The 20,529-nt window shown below is 50.3% G+C and overlaps 1 protein-coding gene across 3 annotated transcripts in view; it reads right to left on the reverse strand.

The window, feature by feature from the left end:
- The window catches only part of CPSF6 (cleavage and polyadenylation specific factor 6), a 65,032-nt gene extending 45,198 nt beyond the window's left edge, over positions 1-19,834 (reverse strand). For all 3 annotated transcript variants that reach the window (XM_040409729.1, XM_040409715.1, XM_040409721.1), the window contains exons 1-2: positions 19,677-19,834; positions 10,201-10,410 (exon numbers count right to left, since the gene is read on the reverse strand). In XM_040409729.1, the coding sequence (XP_040265663.1) occupies positions 10,201-10,410; positions 19,677-19,736 (270 nt within the window). In that variant the 5' untranslated portion in view covers positions 19,737-19,834. The remainder of the gene's footprint in view (positions 1-10,200; positions 10,411-19,676) is intronic.
- Positions 19,835-20,529: the final 695 nt, after the last annotated feature.

Here is a 20,529-nt window from a genome sequence, read left to right on the forward strand (position 1 = left end):
AGGGATGAGGTGACTGTTTTATTGGTACCATTTTGTTTGATATACACCTTTTTGATCGCTTGGTGTTGCACTTTGTGATGTAAGGTGACAAATTGTTTTTTTTTACACCGTTTTTATTTATTTTTTATGGTGTTTATCAGACGGGGTCTGATATAATTATAGAGACGGTCGTTACGGACGCGGTGATACCTAATATGTCGATTTTAATTTTTTTTCATTTTTTATAGGAAAAGGCCATTTATTTTTTATTTTTTTAATTTTACTTTTATAAGGCCTCTTTCACACTTGCGTTGTTGGGATCCGGCATGCACTTCCGTTGCCGGAGGTGCCTGCCGGATCCGGAAAAACGCAAGTGTACTGAAAGCATTTGAAGACGGAACCGTCTTCCAAATGCTTTCAGTGTTACTATGGCACCCAGGACGCTATTAAAGTCCTGGTTGCCATAGTAGGAGCGGGGAGCGGGGGAGAGGTATACTTACAGTCCGTGCGGCTCCCGGGGCGCTCCAGAATGACGTCAGAGCGCCCCATGCGCATGGATGACGTGATCACATGGATCACGTGATCCATGCGCTTGGGGCGCCCTGACGTCACTCTGGAGCGCCCGGGGAGCCGCACGGACGGTAAGTACACTGCTCCCCCGCTCCCCACTACACTTACCATGGCTGTCAGGACTTTAGCGTCCCGGCAGCCATGGTAACCACTCTGAAAAAGCTAAATGTCGGCTCCGGCAATGCGCCGAAACGACGTTTAGCTTAAGGCCGGATCCGGATCAATGCCTTCCAATGGGCATTAATTCCGGATCCGGCCTTGCGGCAAGTGTTCCGGATTTTTGGCCGGAGCAAAAAGCGCAGCATGCTGCGGTATTTTCTCCGGCCAACAAACGTTCCGTACCGGAACTGAAGACATCCTGATGCATCCTGAACGGATTACTCTCCATTCAGAATGCATTAGGATAATCCTGATCAGGATTCTTCCGGCATAGAGCCCCAACGACGGAACTCTATGCCGGAAGACAATAACGCAGGTGTGAAAGAGCCCTTAGTTTCACATTATTATTTTTATCAAGTCCCTCTTGGATCTTGAAGATTCAGTGGGGCTGATGGCTGTACTATACTTTGCAATGATCTTGCATTGCAAAGTATAATACTATCAGATGTCCTGTAGGTGGCAACACTAGACGCTTTTGCAACGCGCCGGTTGCCATGGCAACCATCGGGCGCTGCCATCGCAGCGCGACAGCCCCGATTGTTGAGAGAGGGAGCCCCCTCCCTCTATTAACCCCATGGATGCCGCTGCATCTCAGGGGTTACAGCAGAGTGTCAGCATAGAGCTGACACTCTCTGCTGATGGTGGCGGCTCAGGAATGGAGCCGCCGCCATCAAAAACAGCAGGGGGACCGCACCGCATCTGGGGCAGCGCTGGAAAGGGGGAGGGGGAAGGTACGGCCAGCATTGAGGGAGGCAGCACAAATGGGGGCAGGAGGAATGTATGGGGCGGGGAGGGGGCGGACCGCATCAGGGCAGGCTGCATGAATGTGATGGGAGCAGGGGGAACTGGAGGCGCACAGGAAGGGGCACGAGGACACTACCTAATTTCAGGCACTGATCTGCAGAGCACAGATCAGAGCCTGAAACCAGCATTTTTTTCACTGCGGTGATCCGATTGGTCTGCATAGACTAACCAATCGGATCAATTGCCGGCAAGGGGCCACTCTGATTGGTCCCTTGCCGGCATTACTGCACTGTATGCTGTCCGTGACAGCAGCAGTGCAGGGGCAGAAGCTTTAATCCAAGCGCTTTGCAGCACTAAGTGAGCAAGCTTGGCTATTTTCGTCAACCCAATAGAAATGAATGGAGAGCACACCACACAAGAGACAGCCGATCTGGAGATAGGTGCGGGTCCCAGAGGTGAGAGCTGCACCTATCCTAGTGATATGCTTCCAATGTCTAAGATGACACAACCACTGTAATATAAAAAGGAGATTTTTTGTGAAACTCACCTGTAAAATCTTTTTCTCGACTTTTCCAATGGGGGACACAGACCATGGGTATAGCTTAGAGGTATTAGAGGTATTAGTAGAGCTTAGAGGTATTAGTAGAAGGGACACTATGCAAATACAAAAGAGCTCCTCCTCCTCAGGCTATACCCCCCCGACTCCACCTGGAGGAACTCAGGCGTTGCACAAGCCGTAGGAGAAGGAGCAAGAAAAATCATGGAACCATCGGACCAAGCCATAAGGTCCAACCATAAACAGAAACTGAACTGAAGACCCCTCCTGCAACCGGCAGAATGGGTGGGAGCTGTGTCCCCCAATGGAAAAGTCGAGGAAAAGATTTTACAGGTGAGTTTCACAAAAAATCTCCTTTTCTCGTACTTTTATCCATTGGGAGACACAGACCATGGGACGTCCTAAAGCAGTCCATGGGGTGGGAAAAAAAAATCACAGCACCGCCAGGAGGAACGTCCAACGGTCAAACAGGAACCACAGCCTGCAAAACCCTGCGGCCAAAGACAGCATCAGCCGAAGCCAGTGAATACGACTGATAGAACTTCGTAAAGGCATGTAAGGACGACCAGGTGGCCGCCTTACACAGCTGAGAGGCAGAGGTACGATTGCGCCTTGCCCAGGAAGCCCCCACCGCCCTAGCGGAGTGAGCGGAAATCCGAGCCGAGGGAACCCTACCACGAGCACGATAAACCGCGGAAATAGCCGAGCGGATCCATCGTGCCACAGAGACCTTGGAGACCGCCAGAGCCCACGAGGTCTCTCGGGAATCACAAGGAGGGAATCCGAACGGCGGACGAAAGAGGAAGCCGCAAGATACCCTTCAGGGCCCGTATGACATCCAGGGAAGGTAGAGCGCGTTCCATGTGGTTCACCGGGGAAGGGCAAAAGGAGGGCAGAACAAGATCCCCGTTAAAGGTGGAAGGGAGAGACCACCTTGGACAAAAGGAAGGGAACCGGGCGGAGCACAACCTCGTCCTGGAGAAAAAACTGAAAAAAGGCTCCTGGCCGGAAGAGCAGTCAGCTCCGAAACCTGTCTGATGGAAGTTATGACCACAAGGAAGACCACCTTCCAGGTGAGAAAAGTCAGGGAGGCCTCTTGAAGGGGGGCCATCTGCAGAGCGCGCAGGATCAAAATAAAATCCCAAGGAGGCAAGGGGGAACATACGGGGGAATCGAAAGTGCCATCCCCTAAAGAAAGGTCTTCACAGGACCCATAAGAGCAAGGGACTTCTGAAAGAAGACGGCCAGCTCCGAAACCTGACCTTTCAGGGAACTCAACGACAGTCCCATCTCAAGCCCGGACTGAAGAAAAACGACAGCACCACCGGGATGGAAAAACGAAGGGGAGGGAACCCCGAGGTCTCACAAAAAGTCAGGAAGGCCTTCCAGGTACGATAGTAAATCCTGGAGGAAGCCGGCTTCCTCGCACTGATCGTGGTTCTAATCACTGAATCCAAGATGGATACATCAGGATGGCGGGTCCAACAGCCACGCCGCTAAACGAAGAGGCCGTAAATTCCGGTGGAAGATCGGGGCCTGAGACAGTAGATCCCTTCTGTCGGGAAGAGGCCATGGGGCTTCCACCACATTCAAGCCACCTTTGAGAACCACGCGCAGCGAAGCCACTGTGGGGGCTATGAGAACGGTCTGAATCCTTTCTGCCCCGATCTTGTGTATGTAGTAGAAAGAGCGGAGGGAAGACATAGAGGAGACTGAAGTCCTGCCATGGAGACACCAGCGCGTCCACCCCGTACGCCTTCGGATCCCGGGAGCGAGTCAGGAACCTAGACGCCATCAAGTCCACATCCGGACGGCTCCATCTGTGGCAGATTCCTTAGAATACATCTGGATTCAGACACCACATGCCTGGATCCACCTTGATGCGGCCTAGAAAGGAAAGTCCGCTGTCCAGTTGCCCCCTCCTGGAATGTAAATTGCTGACGACCTCGGAACGTGCAACTCCGCCCACGTCAGAATTCTCGTCACCTCCTGAACCACCATCCGGCTGCGGATCCCGCCCTGATGGTTGATGTAGACCACAGGGTTGATGTAGACCACAGTCGTGGCACTGTCCGATTGGATCCTCATCGGGAGGCCCGCAAGGAAAGAAGTCCAATGGGAGAGGGAGTGGGAAAAAAAAAAATCGCTGTCAGCTCCAGAATGTTGATCGGAAGGCGAGATTCCGCCGCCGACCAAACCCCCTGAACCGTGCGAGACTGGAGAACGCCGCCCCAACCCAGGAGGCTGGCATCGGTGGTGATAATCGTCCAGGAGAATAGGAGAAAAGATCTCCCCGACCTCAGTTCATCGGGGACAGCCACCAAGGGAGAGCTGCCCGAACCCGCTGAGACAAGCAGATGCTATCGTCCAGACCCCGAGAGGTATCGTCCCAGAGGGAAAGGATCTCCTGTTGCCACAGGGAGTGTGAAAACTGTGCATCTGGAACGGCCTCGAGAGAAGCTACCATAAGACCCAGGACCCGCATGCATTCCCGTATGGAGAGGCACGGGGAGCGCAACATATGCGACACTGCCCCCGGATCTGGGAGGACTTGAAGGCTGGCAGGAATATTCTGGCAGCCGAGGTGTCCAAATTCATCCCCAGGAAGGAGAGCTTCTGGGACGCTGTCCTCGGCCTGCGGTAGAGAGGGGGCCTTTATCAGGATATCGTCCCGATAGGGCTGGCGCCCAGAGGGTGGAAATGTAAACTTTTTTTTTTTTTTTTTGAGGCTGAAAGGGGCTTTGAACTCAGAAAGCCTGGACATGGGGCAACAGCATTACCACTGAGCTACCAGATTGCCTTAGCAAAGGAATGTCCCTGGTACGAAAAAGCGCCATGAGCGGTTCAGAACCTTGGTAAGGACCCGAGGGGTGGTCGCTAACCAGAAGGAAGGGCGACAAACTGACAATGTCGACCCCCAATGGCGAATCGCAGGAATCGTTGGTGGGATTCCACGATCGGGACATGCAGATAGGCTTAGTAGAAGCAGAACGGGCTGACTGGGCCCCCTAGCGCCAGGAAGGCTAGTTTGAAGGAGGGCCTTATTGCGGACGACCTGATACCTCCAGCGGAGGAAACAGGCGACGGCCTACCAGACTAGAAAAGGCATGCAAAGATGAACCCGTCTAGCTGATCCCCATAAGGTCTGAAAACCCCAAGGGAGAGATTAGCGAGGGAACGCGTCGACGACCCACACCTTTAATCAGATCTCTCTGCGCTGAATGACAGAGATTGCTAACCTACAGGCAAAGAGAGAAACAATGCCCCAGAAGCTTCGCAAAGAAGCTTAGAAGCCTGAGACATCTGGAGAACCAAATCCAGTGTGTCAGTAGACGCATCCAGTTCCGCCAGTTCTTGGTGGTGGCGCTGTACCACACAGAGAGAGCACTGGCCACCCCTGCTGAGTCAAAGGTAGGTCGCAGGGACGCGCCTGCCAGTGAAAAATGGACCTGAAGGAGAGTCTATGTGCCTGTCTACAGCGTCCTGCAAAGAGGAACTGTCTAAGACAGGGAGGGCCGTATAACTGGCTAATCCGGCCACCGGGGGATCCACCTTAGGGGGAGGAGACACCTCTCCTTGCCATCAGCAGGGAAAGGAGAAAGTGTATTCATGCGCTTGGTGGTCGAGAACCTTATTAGGACGGCCCCAGGCCCTGGATATGACCGCGAAAAATCCCTCATGGACCGGGAACGCGGTAGTCTCCTCTTCCTGGACGGAAAAAGGGGGGGGGGGAACTCCTGACCCGTGGAAGGAAGAGAATCTCCCTGGAGAATAAAGGTGTCTCGGACAGTCGCCACTAAGTCAGCCACAGAGTGGAGAGCTTAGGCGAGGGGTCCCGCTTCATGACCTGGTCAGAGCCGGACAATTCCCCTTCAGACTTGCACTCCCTAAGGGGGATGGGAGAGTCGTCCGAACGCGCCTCTAGGCGAGGGGGGGGGGGGGGGGGAGGAGAGACGGAGTCATCCGAGGAGGGATACTGCCGCTCACGCTCCCTGTTAGTAGTCGGGCGTCTTCTGTGGAAAAAACCACCGAGAGGTGGTTGGCGTCACAGGATTTGCAAATGCCCTATAATCCAAAAAGGACATGGCTCGTCCGAGCCGTCCTCATGGACCGGAAATACAGCAGCCTCCGGTTTTTTGGGAGGAAAAAGGGCGAACTCTCTCCTAGTGGAAGGAGGAGAATCCCCTTGGAGATTTAAAGGTGTCACGGAAGGCCGCTACTAGATCAGCCACCATGGTGGAGAGCTTTGGCGGAAGGTCCCTCTCCGTGACCTCGTCCGAGCCGGACAATTCCCCGTCAGACCTGCGCTCCCTGGGGGGGATGGGGGAAGTCTGAGCAAGCTTCTAGCCGAGGGGGAGAAGGGGAGTCATCCTAGGAGGGATGCTGCTGTCGCTCACGCTGCCTATTAGTAGTCAGGCGTCCTCTGCGGGAACCACTGTGAGGGGACGAAGTGGTTGGCGCCGCAGGATTGGAAACGGACATACGTTCCATAAAAGACATGGCTGCCTTGGCGAACAGGGCCAAATCAGCGGCCGCGCAGGACATGGCAGATGCCCAAGCGGGAGCCGCAGACTCCGCAGTGACCAGGGGGGTACTGGACTGGGCAAGAGAAGGGGGAGAAGGGTGATTCTGTCCAGGAGCAGGGCAGGAGGCACAGGTACCAGTGACCAAAAGTGGGAGCAGACACTCCATACAGGACCCTATTGGGGTCTGAGAAGAGGTCTTAACGGACTTAGGCTTAGGCAGGATGGTCCCTCACAAAAAGTGATGAAAAAGTCCTACCGCTCAGGTAACAGCGCAACCACAAACCCAGAGAAGAGCGGTGACCGGGGGGGGGGGGGGGAGCAGCCGTTCAGTGAGAGAAGCCTCTCAGTAGCAGCAGGAAGGAGCCGGAGTGCCGATTAGGCTCCGCCCCAGCAGCAGAAAGGAGCCGAAGCCGATTAGGCTCCGCCCCCTGTTGTGATTAGGCTCCGCCCCCGGCCGCATCATAGGAGCGCGAAAACAGCGCGCGCTCCGCTCTCTGTTTAAAGAAGGTGACTAATAAAGTGGCCCCCGGCGCCCTCGGCGAGGCGGGGGATAACAAAGATATGGCATCCCCAGCAAGGGGGTGTAAGGCCCAGAGAGAGCGGAGAGCGGAGGGGGAAGTGCACTGCCTGCAGAGAGTAGCCGCTTCATAGAAAATGATATGCTGCCAAAGAAAGCCGTAAGGGGCAGGAGCGTCAAGAGACGCCTGCCCAGCTATGTGCCTCCAGACCCTTGCGCCCCAGACAGAACAAGCAATGACACAATGACACCCAGATCCCCTTCACCCAGGAGGCCCATAGGTCTTTAGTGCAGAGGGGGGGGGGACACAGAGGATGTCAGCTTCATACTTATCTGCTCCTGCAGATCTTCTCCCTCGACTCCAGGACCAGCAGGGATGCACCTCTTCAGACTTCTGACTCCTTGCCCAGGAGTGCAGTGCTCTGGTGGAGGGTGGCAGCAGGTGACCCAGGAGCTGGTGGGATGCCGGAGTAGGGTTGGACGATATCAAAAATATTCAGACGATAACTATATTAAAAAAATTTATCGCGATAACGATATATATCGCGATAAATACCCGTTTAAAAGAAAAAAAAACACAAGGAGACGTTATACTGTATGGGGGCAGCCACAAGGAGACGTTATACTGTATGGGGGCAGCCACAAGGAGACGTTATACTGTATGGGGGCAGCCACAAGGAGACGTTATACTGTATGGGGGCAGCCACAAGGAGACGTTATACTGTATGGGGGCAGCCACAAGGAGACGTTATACTGTATGGGGGGGCCACAAGGAGACGTTATACTGTATGGGGGCAGCCACAAGGAGACGTTATACTGTATGGGGGGCCACAAGGAGACGTTATACTGTATGGGGGGCCACAAGGAGACGTTATACTGTATGGGGCAGCCACAAGGAGACGTTATACTGTATGGGGCAGCCACAAGGAGACGTTATACTGTATGGGGGGCCACAAGGAGGCGTTACACTGTATGGGGGGCCACAAGGAGACGTTATACTGTATGGGGCAGCCACAAGTAGACGTTATACTGTATGGGGCAGCCACAAGTAGACGTTATACTGTATGGGGCAGCCACAAGTAGACGTTATACTGTATGGGGCAGCCACAAGTAGACGTTATACTGTATGGGGCAGCCACAAGTAGACGTTATACTGTATGGGGGCAGCCACAAGGAGACGTTACACTGTATGGGGGCAGCCACAAGGAGGCGTTACACTGTATGGGGGCAGCCACAAGGAGGCGTTACACTGTATGGGGGGCCCACAAGGAGGCGTTACACTGTATGGGGGGCCCACAAGGAGGCGTTACACTGTATGGGGGGGCCACAAGGAGGCGTTACACTGTATGGGGGGGGCCACAAGGAGGCGTTACACTGTATTGGGGGGCCACAAGGAGGCGTTACACTGTATGGGGGGCCACAAGGAGGCGTTACACTGTATGGGGGGCCACAAGGAGGCGTTACACTGTATGGGGGGGCCACAAGGAGGCGTTACACTGTATGGGGGGGCCACAAGGAGGCGTTACACTGTATGGGGGGGCCACAAGGAGGCGTTACACTGTATGGGGGGGCCACAAGGAGGCGTAACACTGTATGGGGGGCCACAAGGAGGCGTTACACTGTATGGGGGGCCACAAGGAGGCGTTACACTGTATGGGGGGCCACAAGGAGGCGTTACACTGTATGGGGGGCCACAAGGAGGCGTTATAATAAGGTCTTGTGGCCACAGGCTACCATACATGCAGTAATACTTTGCGATATACCTTTCCCACGGCTGCCTCGCTTGTGTGCTCTGATTCTGACATCAGATGCCGGTGGGCAGAGATTTGAATATGGGAGCAAGGAGGAGGGAGAGCCGGGGCGGCCGCTGCGGGAAGTAGTAAGTTTATAATTTCGTCACCAGAGCACACACTAGTGAGGCAGCCGCAGGAAAAGTCTCTCCAGAGACACCAGTACTCACACAGGGGATCGATTCGCCACATATACAATAGAGCCGGCACTGGTGGGTGACGACGGTGATGATGTCAGATGGTGGGTGGAGACTTGACTAAGGGAGGCGGAGCAAGAAGGAGCCAGGCCAGGAGCGAGAGGAAGTAATGTTACTCAGCGGCAGCGCTATGCAAGGTGCAGGGGCGGGCGGGCGCACGTTTAGAAGCGGTCAGCGCACAATGTGAGCTGACCGCTTTGATGACGTCACAAAATACTGCGGTATTTTGGAAACAGCGATATCGCCATATCGCCGTTTTTTTAATACCGCGGTATATCGTGATACCGGTATATCGCCCAACCCTATGCCGGAGCTAACAGGTCGAGCCCGGATCCACTTATCTTCTTGGGGGGAAATGGAGGCAGCCAGGCAACGTCCCAGAGACGGCGGCGGGCACTCCACGGGGGACCAGGAAGGCGCCATACCAACTTGTGTCCCCATCTAGAAAGAAAATAACAAACCGGAGTAGAGATAGTGTAGCGTGTCAACCTCCTTCACCAGACACTAAGCAACGACTGAGCTTCTCCTTGTGGAGTCGGGGGGTATAGCCCGAGGAGGAGGAGCTCTTTTGTATTTGCATAGTGTCCCTCCTACTAATACCTCTAAGCTATACCCATGGTCTGTGTCCCCCAATGGATAAAAGTACGAGAAAAAGGGGGTACTCTTTGTACATGGGTATTATACATCACAACCCCCTAATGACAGTGAGCATATACTTGCACACATCAGATTTTTTGGGGGAAATTTCTGTGATGATGAATGGAAGCAACTTTCAGTCAGAGAAGTTCCGGAAATAACTTTGCCATGTACAATATACCCTAATAAATCCAGTGTATATTTGACAGTAGCTTCCAAGGCACTTGCTTGCTTATGTGTGTCTTTCAGAGACAAGCAGGTGCTTCCCCAGGAGACAGCAATATACTCAAGACATATTACCCCTTCCTGAGGGAAAGGGGTTCTATACGTACCCAACATTTGGACACTTGGGTACTTTTATCAGCTAACTTTTCACTAGCAAAATGAAAGTTTAAAATACATATAAAAACACTTTACAAGGGATGGTATATTCAGAGAACCCCAATGCAATGCTCTACTAGGCCTGTCACTGGAGGACAGCTTCCCCCATCAAGACTGAAAATCAGATTTATAGCATCAGACTCACCCATGTAAGATTTCCAATATACAAAGCAATTCTCTTCCCTGGATAAGTAAATACAACATTGGAAGAAGACCCTTTCACTACATCATCCGACACCGATGTAGCAAGATTATCCATATAGTCCCGATCTTCCGGAGCATCTCCATTGTTTGCAGAAGGGGAGAGGACATCCTCGTACAGCTCAATCTGCTCATGTGCCCCATACTCTGCTTCCTACAAGGCAAAGGTACCTAGAGTTAGAGTATTGGCAAAACAGATATATTTATATAACAATAGTATAAGTGTCCGTGAAAGTGAATATTAGCCTAGAGATTGTACCCTTTTAAAATGTAGCTTTTATTAGTTCAAATAAAAAGCAAAAAATATCACCCTATGATAACTGGGTGACCGAAAAACATATATATCGGGACAGGATATCGCCCAGCTACTACCGTGAATTGGTGCAAATAATAAATAAGATGGAAGTGGTGCAAATTCCAAGGGCACTTATGACATTTATGAGAGGTGTGGGATATGGGGAAAAAGGTTAGGGCACTTATTATGGGTGCTGGGGATGGTTCTCTCCCTGTACCCGCCCTAGGTTAACCCTTTGAGATCACCCTGTCCCCGTACCTACCCTGTCTGGCCCTGTACAACCCTGTACCTTGGGAATTTAGCACATATACTGATGTTGATTTTAACCCCAAAACAGATATATTGCAGTAATTATTTGAAGGCAAAATCTTCTGAAAAAGCATGGTCACGTGCTTTAAAAGGGGGATGTGTGGTATCAGCTCTACCACTGCAAGGCTAGACTAAAGACCCGAGCCCCAACTGCTGAAGCCTGGACTTTTTCCTACGTTGACCAGTTTTCTGAAATAGCTCCTTAGGATACATTCACATCTAAAATATATCCGTCAGGCTGTCCTGGTAGAGAACACCCTGTCGGAGTTCTCTAGATCGGATATGCCACCCACAGCCGAAACCCATAGACTGTAATGGGATCCGTCATGTTTACCATATTTATCATATTAGTGGCACAGCAAGCAGCATGAGAAAACAGGGCTACTTCATCTAGCAAAGAAGAGGAGAGTGCACTGAGGAGTGTAGCTGTAGTGATGCTCCAAGACCTACATTAACCCTTCGGTGCTCCAACCATTTACTTTGTATAAAAATAAAAATGTCCACGTATCTCAACAGCCATTTTAGATACAAACAAAATACACTGCTCAAAAAAATAAAAGGGAACACTTAAACAACACAACTCCAAGTCAATCACACTTCTGTGAAATCAAACTGTCCACTTAGGAAGCAACACTGAGTGACAATCAATTTCACATGCGGAAATTATAGGCAATTAGCAAGACACCCCCAATAAAAGAGTGGTTCTGCAGGTGGTGACCACAGACCACTTCTCAGTTCCTATGCTTCCTGGCAGATGTTTTGGTCACTTTTGAATGCTGGCGGTGCTTTCACTCTAGTGGTAGCATGAGACGGAGTCTACAACCCACACAAGTGGCTCAGGTAGTGCAGCTTATCCATGATGGCACATCAATGCGAGCTGTGGCAAGAAGGTTGGCTGTGTCTGTCAGCGTAGTGTCCAGAGCATGGAGGCGCTACCAGGAGACAGGCCAGTACATCAGGAGACGTGGAGGAGGCCGTAGGAGGGCAACAACCCAGCAGCAGGACCGCTACCTCCGCCTTTGTGCAAGGAGGAACAGGAGGAGCACTGCCAGAGCCCTGCAAAATGACCTCCAGCAGGCCACAAATGTGCATGTGTCTGCTCAAACGGTCAGAAACAGACTCCATGAGGGCCCGACGTCCACAGGTGGGGGTTGTGCTTACAGCCCAACACCGTGCAGGACGTTTGGCATTTGCCAGAGAACACCAAGATTGGCAAATTCGCCACTGGCGCCCTGTGCTCTTCACAGATGAAAGCAGGTTCACACTGAGCACATGTGACAGACGTGACAGAGTCTTGAGACGCCGTGGAGAACGTTCTGCTGCCTGCAACATCCTCCAGCATGACCGGTTTGGCATTGGGTCAGAAATGGTGTGGGGTGGCATTTCTTTGGAGGGCCGCACAGCCCTCCATGTGCTCGCCAGAGGTAGCCTGACTGCCATTAGGTACCGAGATGAGATGAGATCCTCAGACCCCTTGTGAGACCATATGCTGGTGCGGTTGGCCCTGGGTTCCTCCTAATGCAAGACAATGCTAGACCTCATGTGGCTGGAGTGTGTCAGCAGTTCCTGCAAGACGAAGGCATTGATGCTATGGACTGGCCCGCCCGTTCCCCAGACCTGAATCCAATTGAGCACATCTGGGACATCATGTCTCGCTCTATCCACCAACGTCACGTTGCACCACAGACTGTCCAGGAGTTGGCAGATGCTTTAGTCCAGGTCTGGGAGGAGATCCCTCAGGAGACCGTCCGCCACCTCATCAGGAGCATGCACAGGCGTTGTAGGGAAATCATACAGGCACGTGGAGGCCACACACACTACTGAGCCTCATTTTTACTTGTTTTAAGGACATAACATCAAAGTTGGATCAGCCTGTAGTGTGTTTTTCCACTTTAATTTTGAGTGTGACTCCAAATCCAGACCTCCATGGGTTGAAAAATTTGATTTCCATTTTTTTGTGATTTTTTTTGTCAGCACATTCAACTAAAGAACAAAGTATTTCAGAAGAATATTTAATTAATTCAGATCTAGGATGTTATTTTTGTGTTACCATTATTTTTTTGAGCAGTGTATATATAAAATAATATTGCTTTACTCTGCATGATCTACCCTACCAGACAAATTCCTGGTTTAATAGTATTGACCATGCTGACAGAGGATATTTAGGTTAGATTTACAACCATGACAGATGGAATAAAAAAATAAAAATAAAAAAAGTTCCTGCCATGATGTAGAAGCTAATTTCTCTCATGTTAGGGTACTTTCACACTCCCGTTGTTGGATTCCGTCAGGCAGTTCTGTTGCCGGAACTGCCTGCCGGATCTGGAAATCCGTATGCAAATGGATAGCATTTGTTTCCAGATCTGGCTGACAATTGCATTGAAACACCAGATCCGTCTCTCCAGTGTCATTCGGAAAAACTGATCCGGTATTTATCTTTCTCACATTTTTAAAGATCTGCGCATGCGCAGGTCGGCAAACCGTATCTGGTTCACTTGGTACCGGATCCGGCATTTATACATTTCACTGGAAATTAATGCCGGAATTCTGGCCGGAGAAAATACCGAAGTGACTGAACTGATGCATACTGAACGGAATGCTTTCCATTCAGAATGCATTAGGATAAAACTGAAGCGTTTTTTTTCCTAGGACAGAACTTAATACCGGAAAACTTTAACGCAAGTGTGAAAGTGCCCTTAGAAAAAGAAATCCCTTCCCAACTCCAATCAGAATAACTCCCTATAAACAACCCTTCTCCAGAAATCTAATAACTATAAGGCTAAGTTCAGATCATTGTTTAACTTTCTGTCCGAGGGAGGGAGAGGGAGAGGGAAAGAAAGAACCAACCAGATCCTGTTGCATCAGTTTCAGCCATTTCCATCTGAGATCATTTTTTTTTAAAGACAAAAGTACTGCATGCAGGACTTTTTTTGTCAAACCGAAATGGCTCAAATGGTGCACAACTGACGCAAAAGGATTATTATTATTTTTTCTCAGGATCCTGTTTATTTTTCTCTCTTCTTCTGACGGATCAGAAGAACGGAACTCAGCCAAACCAGTAATATTACACTCCAGAAATACATCTAGGCCTCTCTTGAACTCTCTTACTGAGTTCTCCATCACCATCCCTCAGGCAGAGAGGAGGTGGTGATGGTGTTCATGTGAGCTCTGACACTGCAAACAGATGTTTTTTTTTCCCCAGATCTTCCCAAGTTCTATTAGGTTGGATGGGACCGTCTGTGGACAGACATTTACAGGTCTCTCCAGAGAAGTTCCATTTAGTTCAAGTCAGGGGTCTGGCTGGACCACTCAAGGACATTAAGGTACTCCTGTGTTGCCTTGGCTGTGTGCTTAGGGTCATTGGCTTTTTGGAAGGTAAACCTTCAACCCAGTCTGAGCACTGGGTTTTCATTCATCTCTTTGTACTTTGCTCCGTTCAGCTTTTCCTCAACCCTGAGCAGGTTCCCTGTCCCAGCTACTGAAAAATACCTCCACAGCCTGATGCGGCCACCACCATGCTTTATTGTAGGGATGGTATTGGGCAGTGCCTAGTTTCCATCAAACTTGATGCTTAGAGAATCTTATTTCTCACAGAGTCTGTTAGGTGCTCTTTGAAAACTCCAGGCGGGCTTTGTGTGTGCCTTACTGAAGAGAGGCTTCTTTCTGGCCACCTGGCCATAAAGCTCAGACTGATGGAGTGCCGCAGTTTCTCCCATCTACACCCAGGCTTTTTGGAGCTCAGCAAGAGTAACCATTCGGTTCTTGGGCACCTCTCTTACTGAGGTTCATCTCCCCTGATTACCTAGTTTAGTGAGTGGCCAGTTGAAGCAAGACTCCATGTTGTCCCAAACTTCTTCCATTAAGCATTATGGAGGCCACTGTACTTCCGGGAACTTCCAGTGCAGCACAAATGTTTTGGACCCTTCTTAATATCTTCGCCTCCAGGTAATCCTGTCTCTGAGCTCTACAGGCAGTTCTTTCTTCTCATGACTTTGTTTTTGCTCCAATATGCATGGTCAGCTGTGAGACTTTATATATACAGGGTCTTTTTCCAAATCATGTCCAATCAACTAAATTTACCATAGGCGGACTCCAATCAAAGTGTAGAAACATGTCAGAGATGATCAAGAGAAAGAGCTAAAATTTTAAGTGTCATAGTAAGGCCCCTTTCACACAGGCGAAAATTCCACACGGGTGCAATGCGTGAGGTGAACGCATTGCACCCGCACTGAATCCGGACCCATTCACTTCAATAAGGCTGTGCAGATAAGCGGTGATTTTCACCCATCACTTGTGCGTTGTGTGAAAATCGCAGCATCTTCTATATTCTGCGTTTTTCACGCAATGCAGGCCCCATAGAAATAAATAGGTCTGCGTGAAAATCGCAAGCAAGTGCGGATACAGTGCGATTTTCACGCATGGTTGCTAGGAGATGATAGGGATAAAAGCAACCCGGGACCCCATTAAAGTGTGGTTATAAGGGCAAATAATAGCATCCTTAATACAGAATGCTTACTAAAATGTGGCTTGAGGGGTTAAAAACTAAAAAAATTTAATAATTTACTCACCTCATTCACTTGATCACGCAGCCGACATAGTCTTCTTTCAGGACCTGCAAAGGGACCTTTGATGACGTAATCGTGGTGAGTGCGGTAACGTCAGCGCAGGTCCTGCTGAATGAAGATAGAAGATTTCAATCTTAATTCAGCAGGACATGCGCTGACGTCACCGCGCTCACCACGTGGTGAGCGCAATTACTTCATCAAAGGTCCTTTTGCAGGTCTTGGAAGAAGAAGAAAGAATATGATGCCGGCTGCGCGAACAAGTGGATGAGGCGAGTAAATTATATTTTTTTTAACCCTTCAATCCACATTTTAGTAAGCATTCTGTATTAAGAATGCTATTATTTTCCTTTATAACCATGTTACAAGTAAAAATACAATCAACAGAACAACTAACGCAAACCCGAACTTCAGTGAAGAAGTCCGGGTTCGGGTCTGGGTACCACATTCAGTTTTTTTCTCACGCGCGTGCAAAACACATTGCACTCGCGTGGAAAAAAAACTGAACATCGGAACGCAATCGCAGTCAAAACTGAATGAAATTGCGGGTTTCCCGCAATGCACACGCAACGCATCCGTAGAAAATACAGAACACCTGTGTGAAAGAGGCCTGAAGGGTCGGAATATTTATGTCCAGGTGAAATTTTAGTTTTTTCCCCTTTGCATAAATTTGCAGTATGGGGTATTGAGTGCAGAATGACGGGTAAACAGTTTATTTTTTTTATTTGATATTAGCACAAGATCACAAGTTCAACATAAAAAGTGAAAGTGAACGTGTCTGAAGACTTTCTGAATGCATTGTAGGAGTGTTTTTCTCTGTGCCACAGAAGGATGACATTTTGTATTTTATGTGGGGGATTCAGTCAGCACAACCCTATATGCAGGTGCACATCGCTATGGCGAAATACATATACAAAGAAAAGAACACAAATGCAATAGCACTCTGCAACCAGCACTCCGCCCTGCCTCTATGCTGGATGTTGAATGAGGCATTGGTGTACATTTTGGCCAAAGCGTAATAAGCCACTCACCACGTCAAGGTCGCCTCTATGAGTGGTCCCTAACACTAGTTCCTACCTGTTTATGGGCCATGACAGCCACACAAAGTCCAGGGAGCGCAGGTACAGCATGAACGCCAGGCACACTCTGCTTTTAACACTGTCCGGTGCCGTTACAGCTTTCATCGGATCCAGGGATGCAAGTACCAACATGCATGCTGAGCCCACTATATACTTCTCCTGGAGCCAAATGGCTACTGGTAGGCCCTGTAGAAGTAGACTCAGTTTTATACTGACTTTAAAACCAGCCTCCAGGGCAGACTAGCTGGTCAGGTGTGCATGACTGCATGGAGATCGCCACGCCTCCAATATATACTACAAAGAAAAAATGTGGGGGATTCAGTCAGCACAACCCTATATGCAGGTGCACATCACTATGGCGAAATACATATACAAAGAAAAGAACACAAATGCAATAGCACTCTGCAACCAGCACTCCGCCCTGCCTCCATGCTGGATGTTGAATGAGGCACTGGTGTACATTTTGGCCAAAGCGTAATAAGCCACTCACCACGTCAAGGTCGTCTCTATGAGTGGTCCCTAACACTAGTTCCTACCTGTTTATGGGCCATGAAAGCCACACAAGTCCAAAGAGCGCAGGTACAGCATGAACGCCAGGCACACTTTTGTATTTTATGTTCAATAGCACAGCACAGCCAAGATGAAACTGGAAAAACAGGTAAACGTTCTAGAAAATAATAATTTTCTATTTCTATGAACACTGGCAGCACAGTGGCCAAGTTGTGTGGGTTTCCTCTGAGTACTACAGTTTCCGCGAACACTCCAAAGACACACTGATAGGTAATCTAGATTGTGACAGAGAGTGATGATGTCTGCAAAGCGCTGCGGTGTGTCAGCGCTATATAAGTGAGAAAAATGAATAAGACCCCTTTAAACTGCGGCATGACAAAAAGACTGACAAAAATTAAAAAAAAAAAACTTGGGAATAAATAAGGAGTCATTCACATCTCCGTCAAGATGAGGCTGTTGGCCGGACGAAAAAACTAACAAAAAACGTTGCGTGCAGCGTTTTTTATCCAGCCAAAATACAGCATTTAGGCTAGGGCTACCCAGGTCATGGCCAGGATCGCAGAGTATCGGTGATCGCACAGAAATTAATAGGATTGCAGCGACAACAGGGCTGGATTTCTTGAGACTGCTGAGGTGATCCCATGCATTCCTATGAGATCACTGCTGCTCAGTGATCCTGGCCGTGACCTGCGTCACCGTGTAGCCCTAGCCTTATAGCGGGACACAGCCGCATCACCGCCGGACCTCATGGGGATCCAACAGTGAAGGAGAGAATGTGACAATGCCGGATTCTGCAAGATCCAGGAGGTTGCTTTGTGCCAGAACCCTTTGACGGACATATGAAGTCAGCCTTAGGCCTCTTTCACACGACAGTTTTTTTTGTTTGTTTACGGGTCGTTTCTTGCATTCCGTATATGGAACTATCATTTCAATGGTTCCGCAAAAAAACAAAACTGAATGTACTCCGTAAGCATTCCGTTGAAAGATAGAACATGTCCTATTATTACCCGCAAATCAAGTTCTGTGGCTCCATTCAAGTCAATGGATCCGCAAAAAGAACGGAACACATACGGAAATGCATACGTATGTTTTCCGTATCCGTTCCATTTTTGCGGAACCATCTAGAGAAAATGTTATGCCCAACCCAGGTTTTTTTTAATGTAATTACTGTATATGCCATACGGAAGAATGGGACGGAAAAAACTGAACAGATCCGTGAAAAATGGACCGCAAAACACTGAAAAACCCATACGGTTGTGTGAAAGAGGCCTTACTGGACTTTTTAACAGTCCAGAGCTGCATTCATAAGGGTACATTCACACGACCGTATAATTTTATCCGCATTTTGCGGATCCATTCATTCCTATGGGTGAAAAAAAAATGTGCGAACAACATTCAGTATGTTGTCCGCATCCGTGTTTCCGCAGTTCTAGTCCGCAAAAACATGAAGCTTGTACTACTATTGTCCGCACAGATCGGTCCGCAGCCCAATTCAAGTCAATGGATCCACAAATTGCGGATCAGTTTCCGTATTTCCTTGACAACTATGAATTGATCATTCTTTTTTCCCCTCTCTCTTTTTTTTTTCTTCCTATTTTTGTGTACCGTAAAAAACAGAAGACATACGGAACACAAACGGAAGTCATTCGTCCGCAAAACGGAAAGGATTACACGCGGTCGTGTGAATGTACCCCAATTCTGCAGATCTCTCCTGGAAGCTGTCAAGCCTGTGGACTTTCAGTGTAAATGTATGACGTTTGGTGAAAAATGTCATGTTCATGAAGCATCACTGACTGTAAAAGCTGATCAGCAAAATGTCTCCAGTGAGTCAACATCTACTCCATGCCCCAACCAGACTAGTGCCACTGTCACATTGGCACAGAGACTTTATTCCGCAGCATTTGGCGCATTTCCAGCTGAATACTAAGAAAAGAATAGGACACGCAGCAGCAGGCCGGCCGTGGGGTGCACGGCCGCGGGGTGCACCTCGCAGCAGCAGGCCGGCCGCGGGGTGCACCTCGCAGCAGCAGGCCGGCCGCGGGGTGCACCTCGCAGCAGCAGGCCGGCCGCGGGGTGCACCTCGCAGCAGCAGGCCGGCCGCGGGGTGCACCTCGCAGCAGCAGGCCGGCCGCGGGGTGCACCTCGCAGCAGCAGGCCGGCCGCGGGGTGCACCTCGCAGCAGCAGGCCGGCCGCGGGGTGCACCTCGCAGCAGCAGGCCGGCCGCGGGGTGCACCTCGCAGCAGCAGGCCGGCCGCGGGGTGCACCTCGCAGCAGCAGGCCGGCCGCGGGGTGCACCTCGCAGCAGCAGGCCGGCCGCGGGGTGCACCTCGCAGCAGCAGGCCGGCCGCGGGGTGCACCTCGCAGCAGCAGGCCGGCCGCGGGGTGCACCTCGCAGCAGCAGGTTGGCTCAGCCTGTTATTGTTGTGCTCAGGCCTAACCCACAGCTGAGGGGCGGGGCCGCGGCCTTCTCGCACACGAGGCCTACACAAAGGAAACCGAACGCCGGGATATGGCGCTCTCCCTGGTCACTTATAGAGCCCTGCCCACACGCGGAAACCAGCCCGCAGCACGGCTCACATACACCCTCCCGGAAAGCAGAGCACTCAGCGCCATTGTCGCCCTGACATACAAGGCAGGCGCTAACGGAACAGAGGCGGCCGGTACCTGGTTAAACTCCTCTCCCACGTCCGCATAAATGTCTATGTGATCCACTCCATCCGCCATCTTCTTCCGCAACTCGCCGTGCCAGCCAGTCACCGGGCGCCGCGAGCCTGGCGACTGTACGGGGAAGGAGAGCAAAGCGGGAAAGCGTGCGTCACTTCCGACCCACGGCCAGGATGCGCGTAGTTCCCAAAGGAGGAGGACGCTTGTTTGAATTTAGAAATCTTTATTACACAGAGTCTAAACAAACAAGTGTATCTCAACGTTTGTTTTGTATCCTATTAGGATACACTGAGCTTGCTGGTCATTGTTCACACATGGCATATTTATTACAGGTTTTCATTGGCAGAATCCTTAGCAAATTCCTCACAGTTCAGTAGGATATAGCTATTTAGATTAAGGATTCATGCACACGACCATATCTGCATTTAGGTCCACAAATCATGGATCCGTACTTTCCGTGTGCATTCAGTGTTCTTCTCAAGCCCGTCAACAGAAAGGATTCTCTCACCGCAAAATGGACAACAGTAAGACCTGCTCTATAGTGGCTCATGCAGTTTGCAATGCACGAGCACCAACCGTAGGGCCGCCATATGCAGAGGCAGGACCCATTCACTCCGCGATCCGCATCAGACTGTCTGCACCGCAAAAAAAAAATAGTGCATGCGATACTTTTTTGCGGTGTGGAGGCACGGAGAGAAACCCCACAGAAGCACTCCATAGTGCTTCTGTAGGCTTCTGCGCCTCCGTTCCTCACCGCACCTCCCGGATTGCGGACCCATTCAAGTGAATGGGTCTGTATCTATGATGCGGGGTGTACACGGCCAGTGCCCGCATATTGCAGACCTGCTGTTTG

The sequence above is a fragment of the Bufo bufo genome, chromosome 1 (genome assembly GCF_905171765.1).
Source record: "Bufo bufo chromosome 1, aBufBuf1.1, whole genome shotgun sequence".
In the NCBI taxonomy this organism is placed as follows: Eukaryota; Metazoa; Chordata; class Amphibia; order Anura; family Bufonidae; genus Bufo; species Bufo bufo.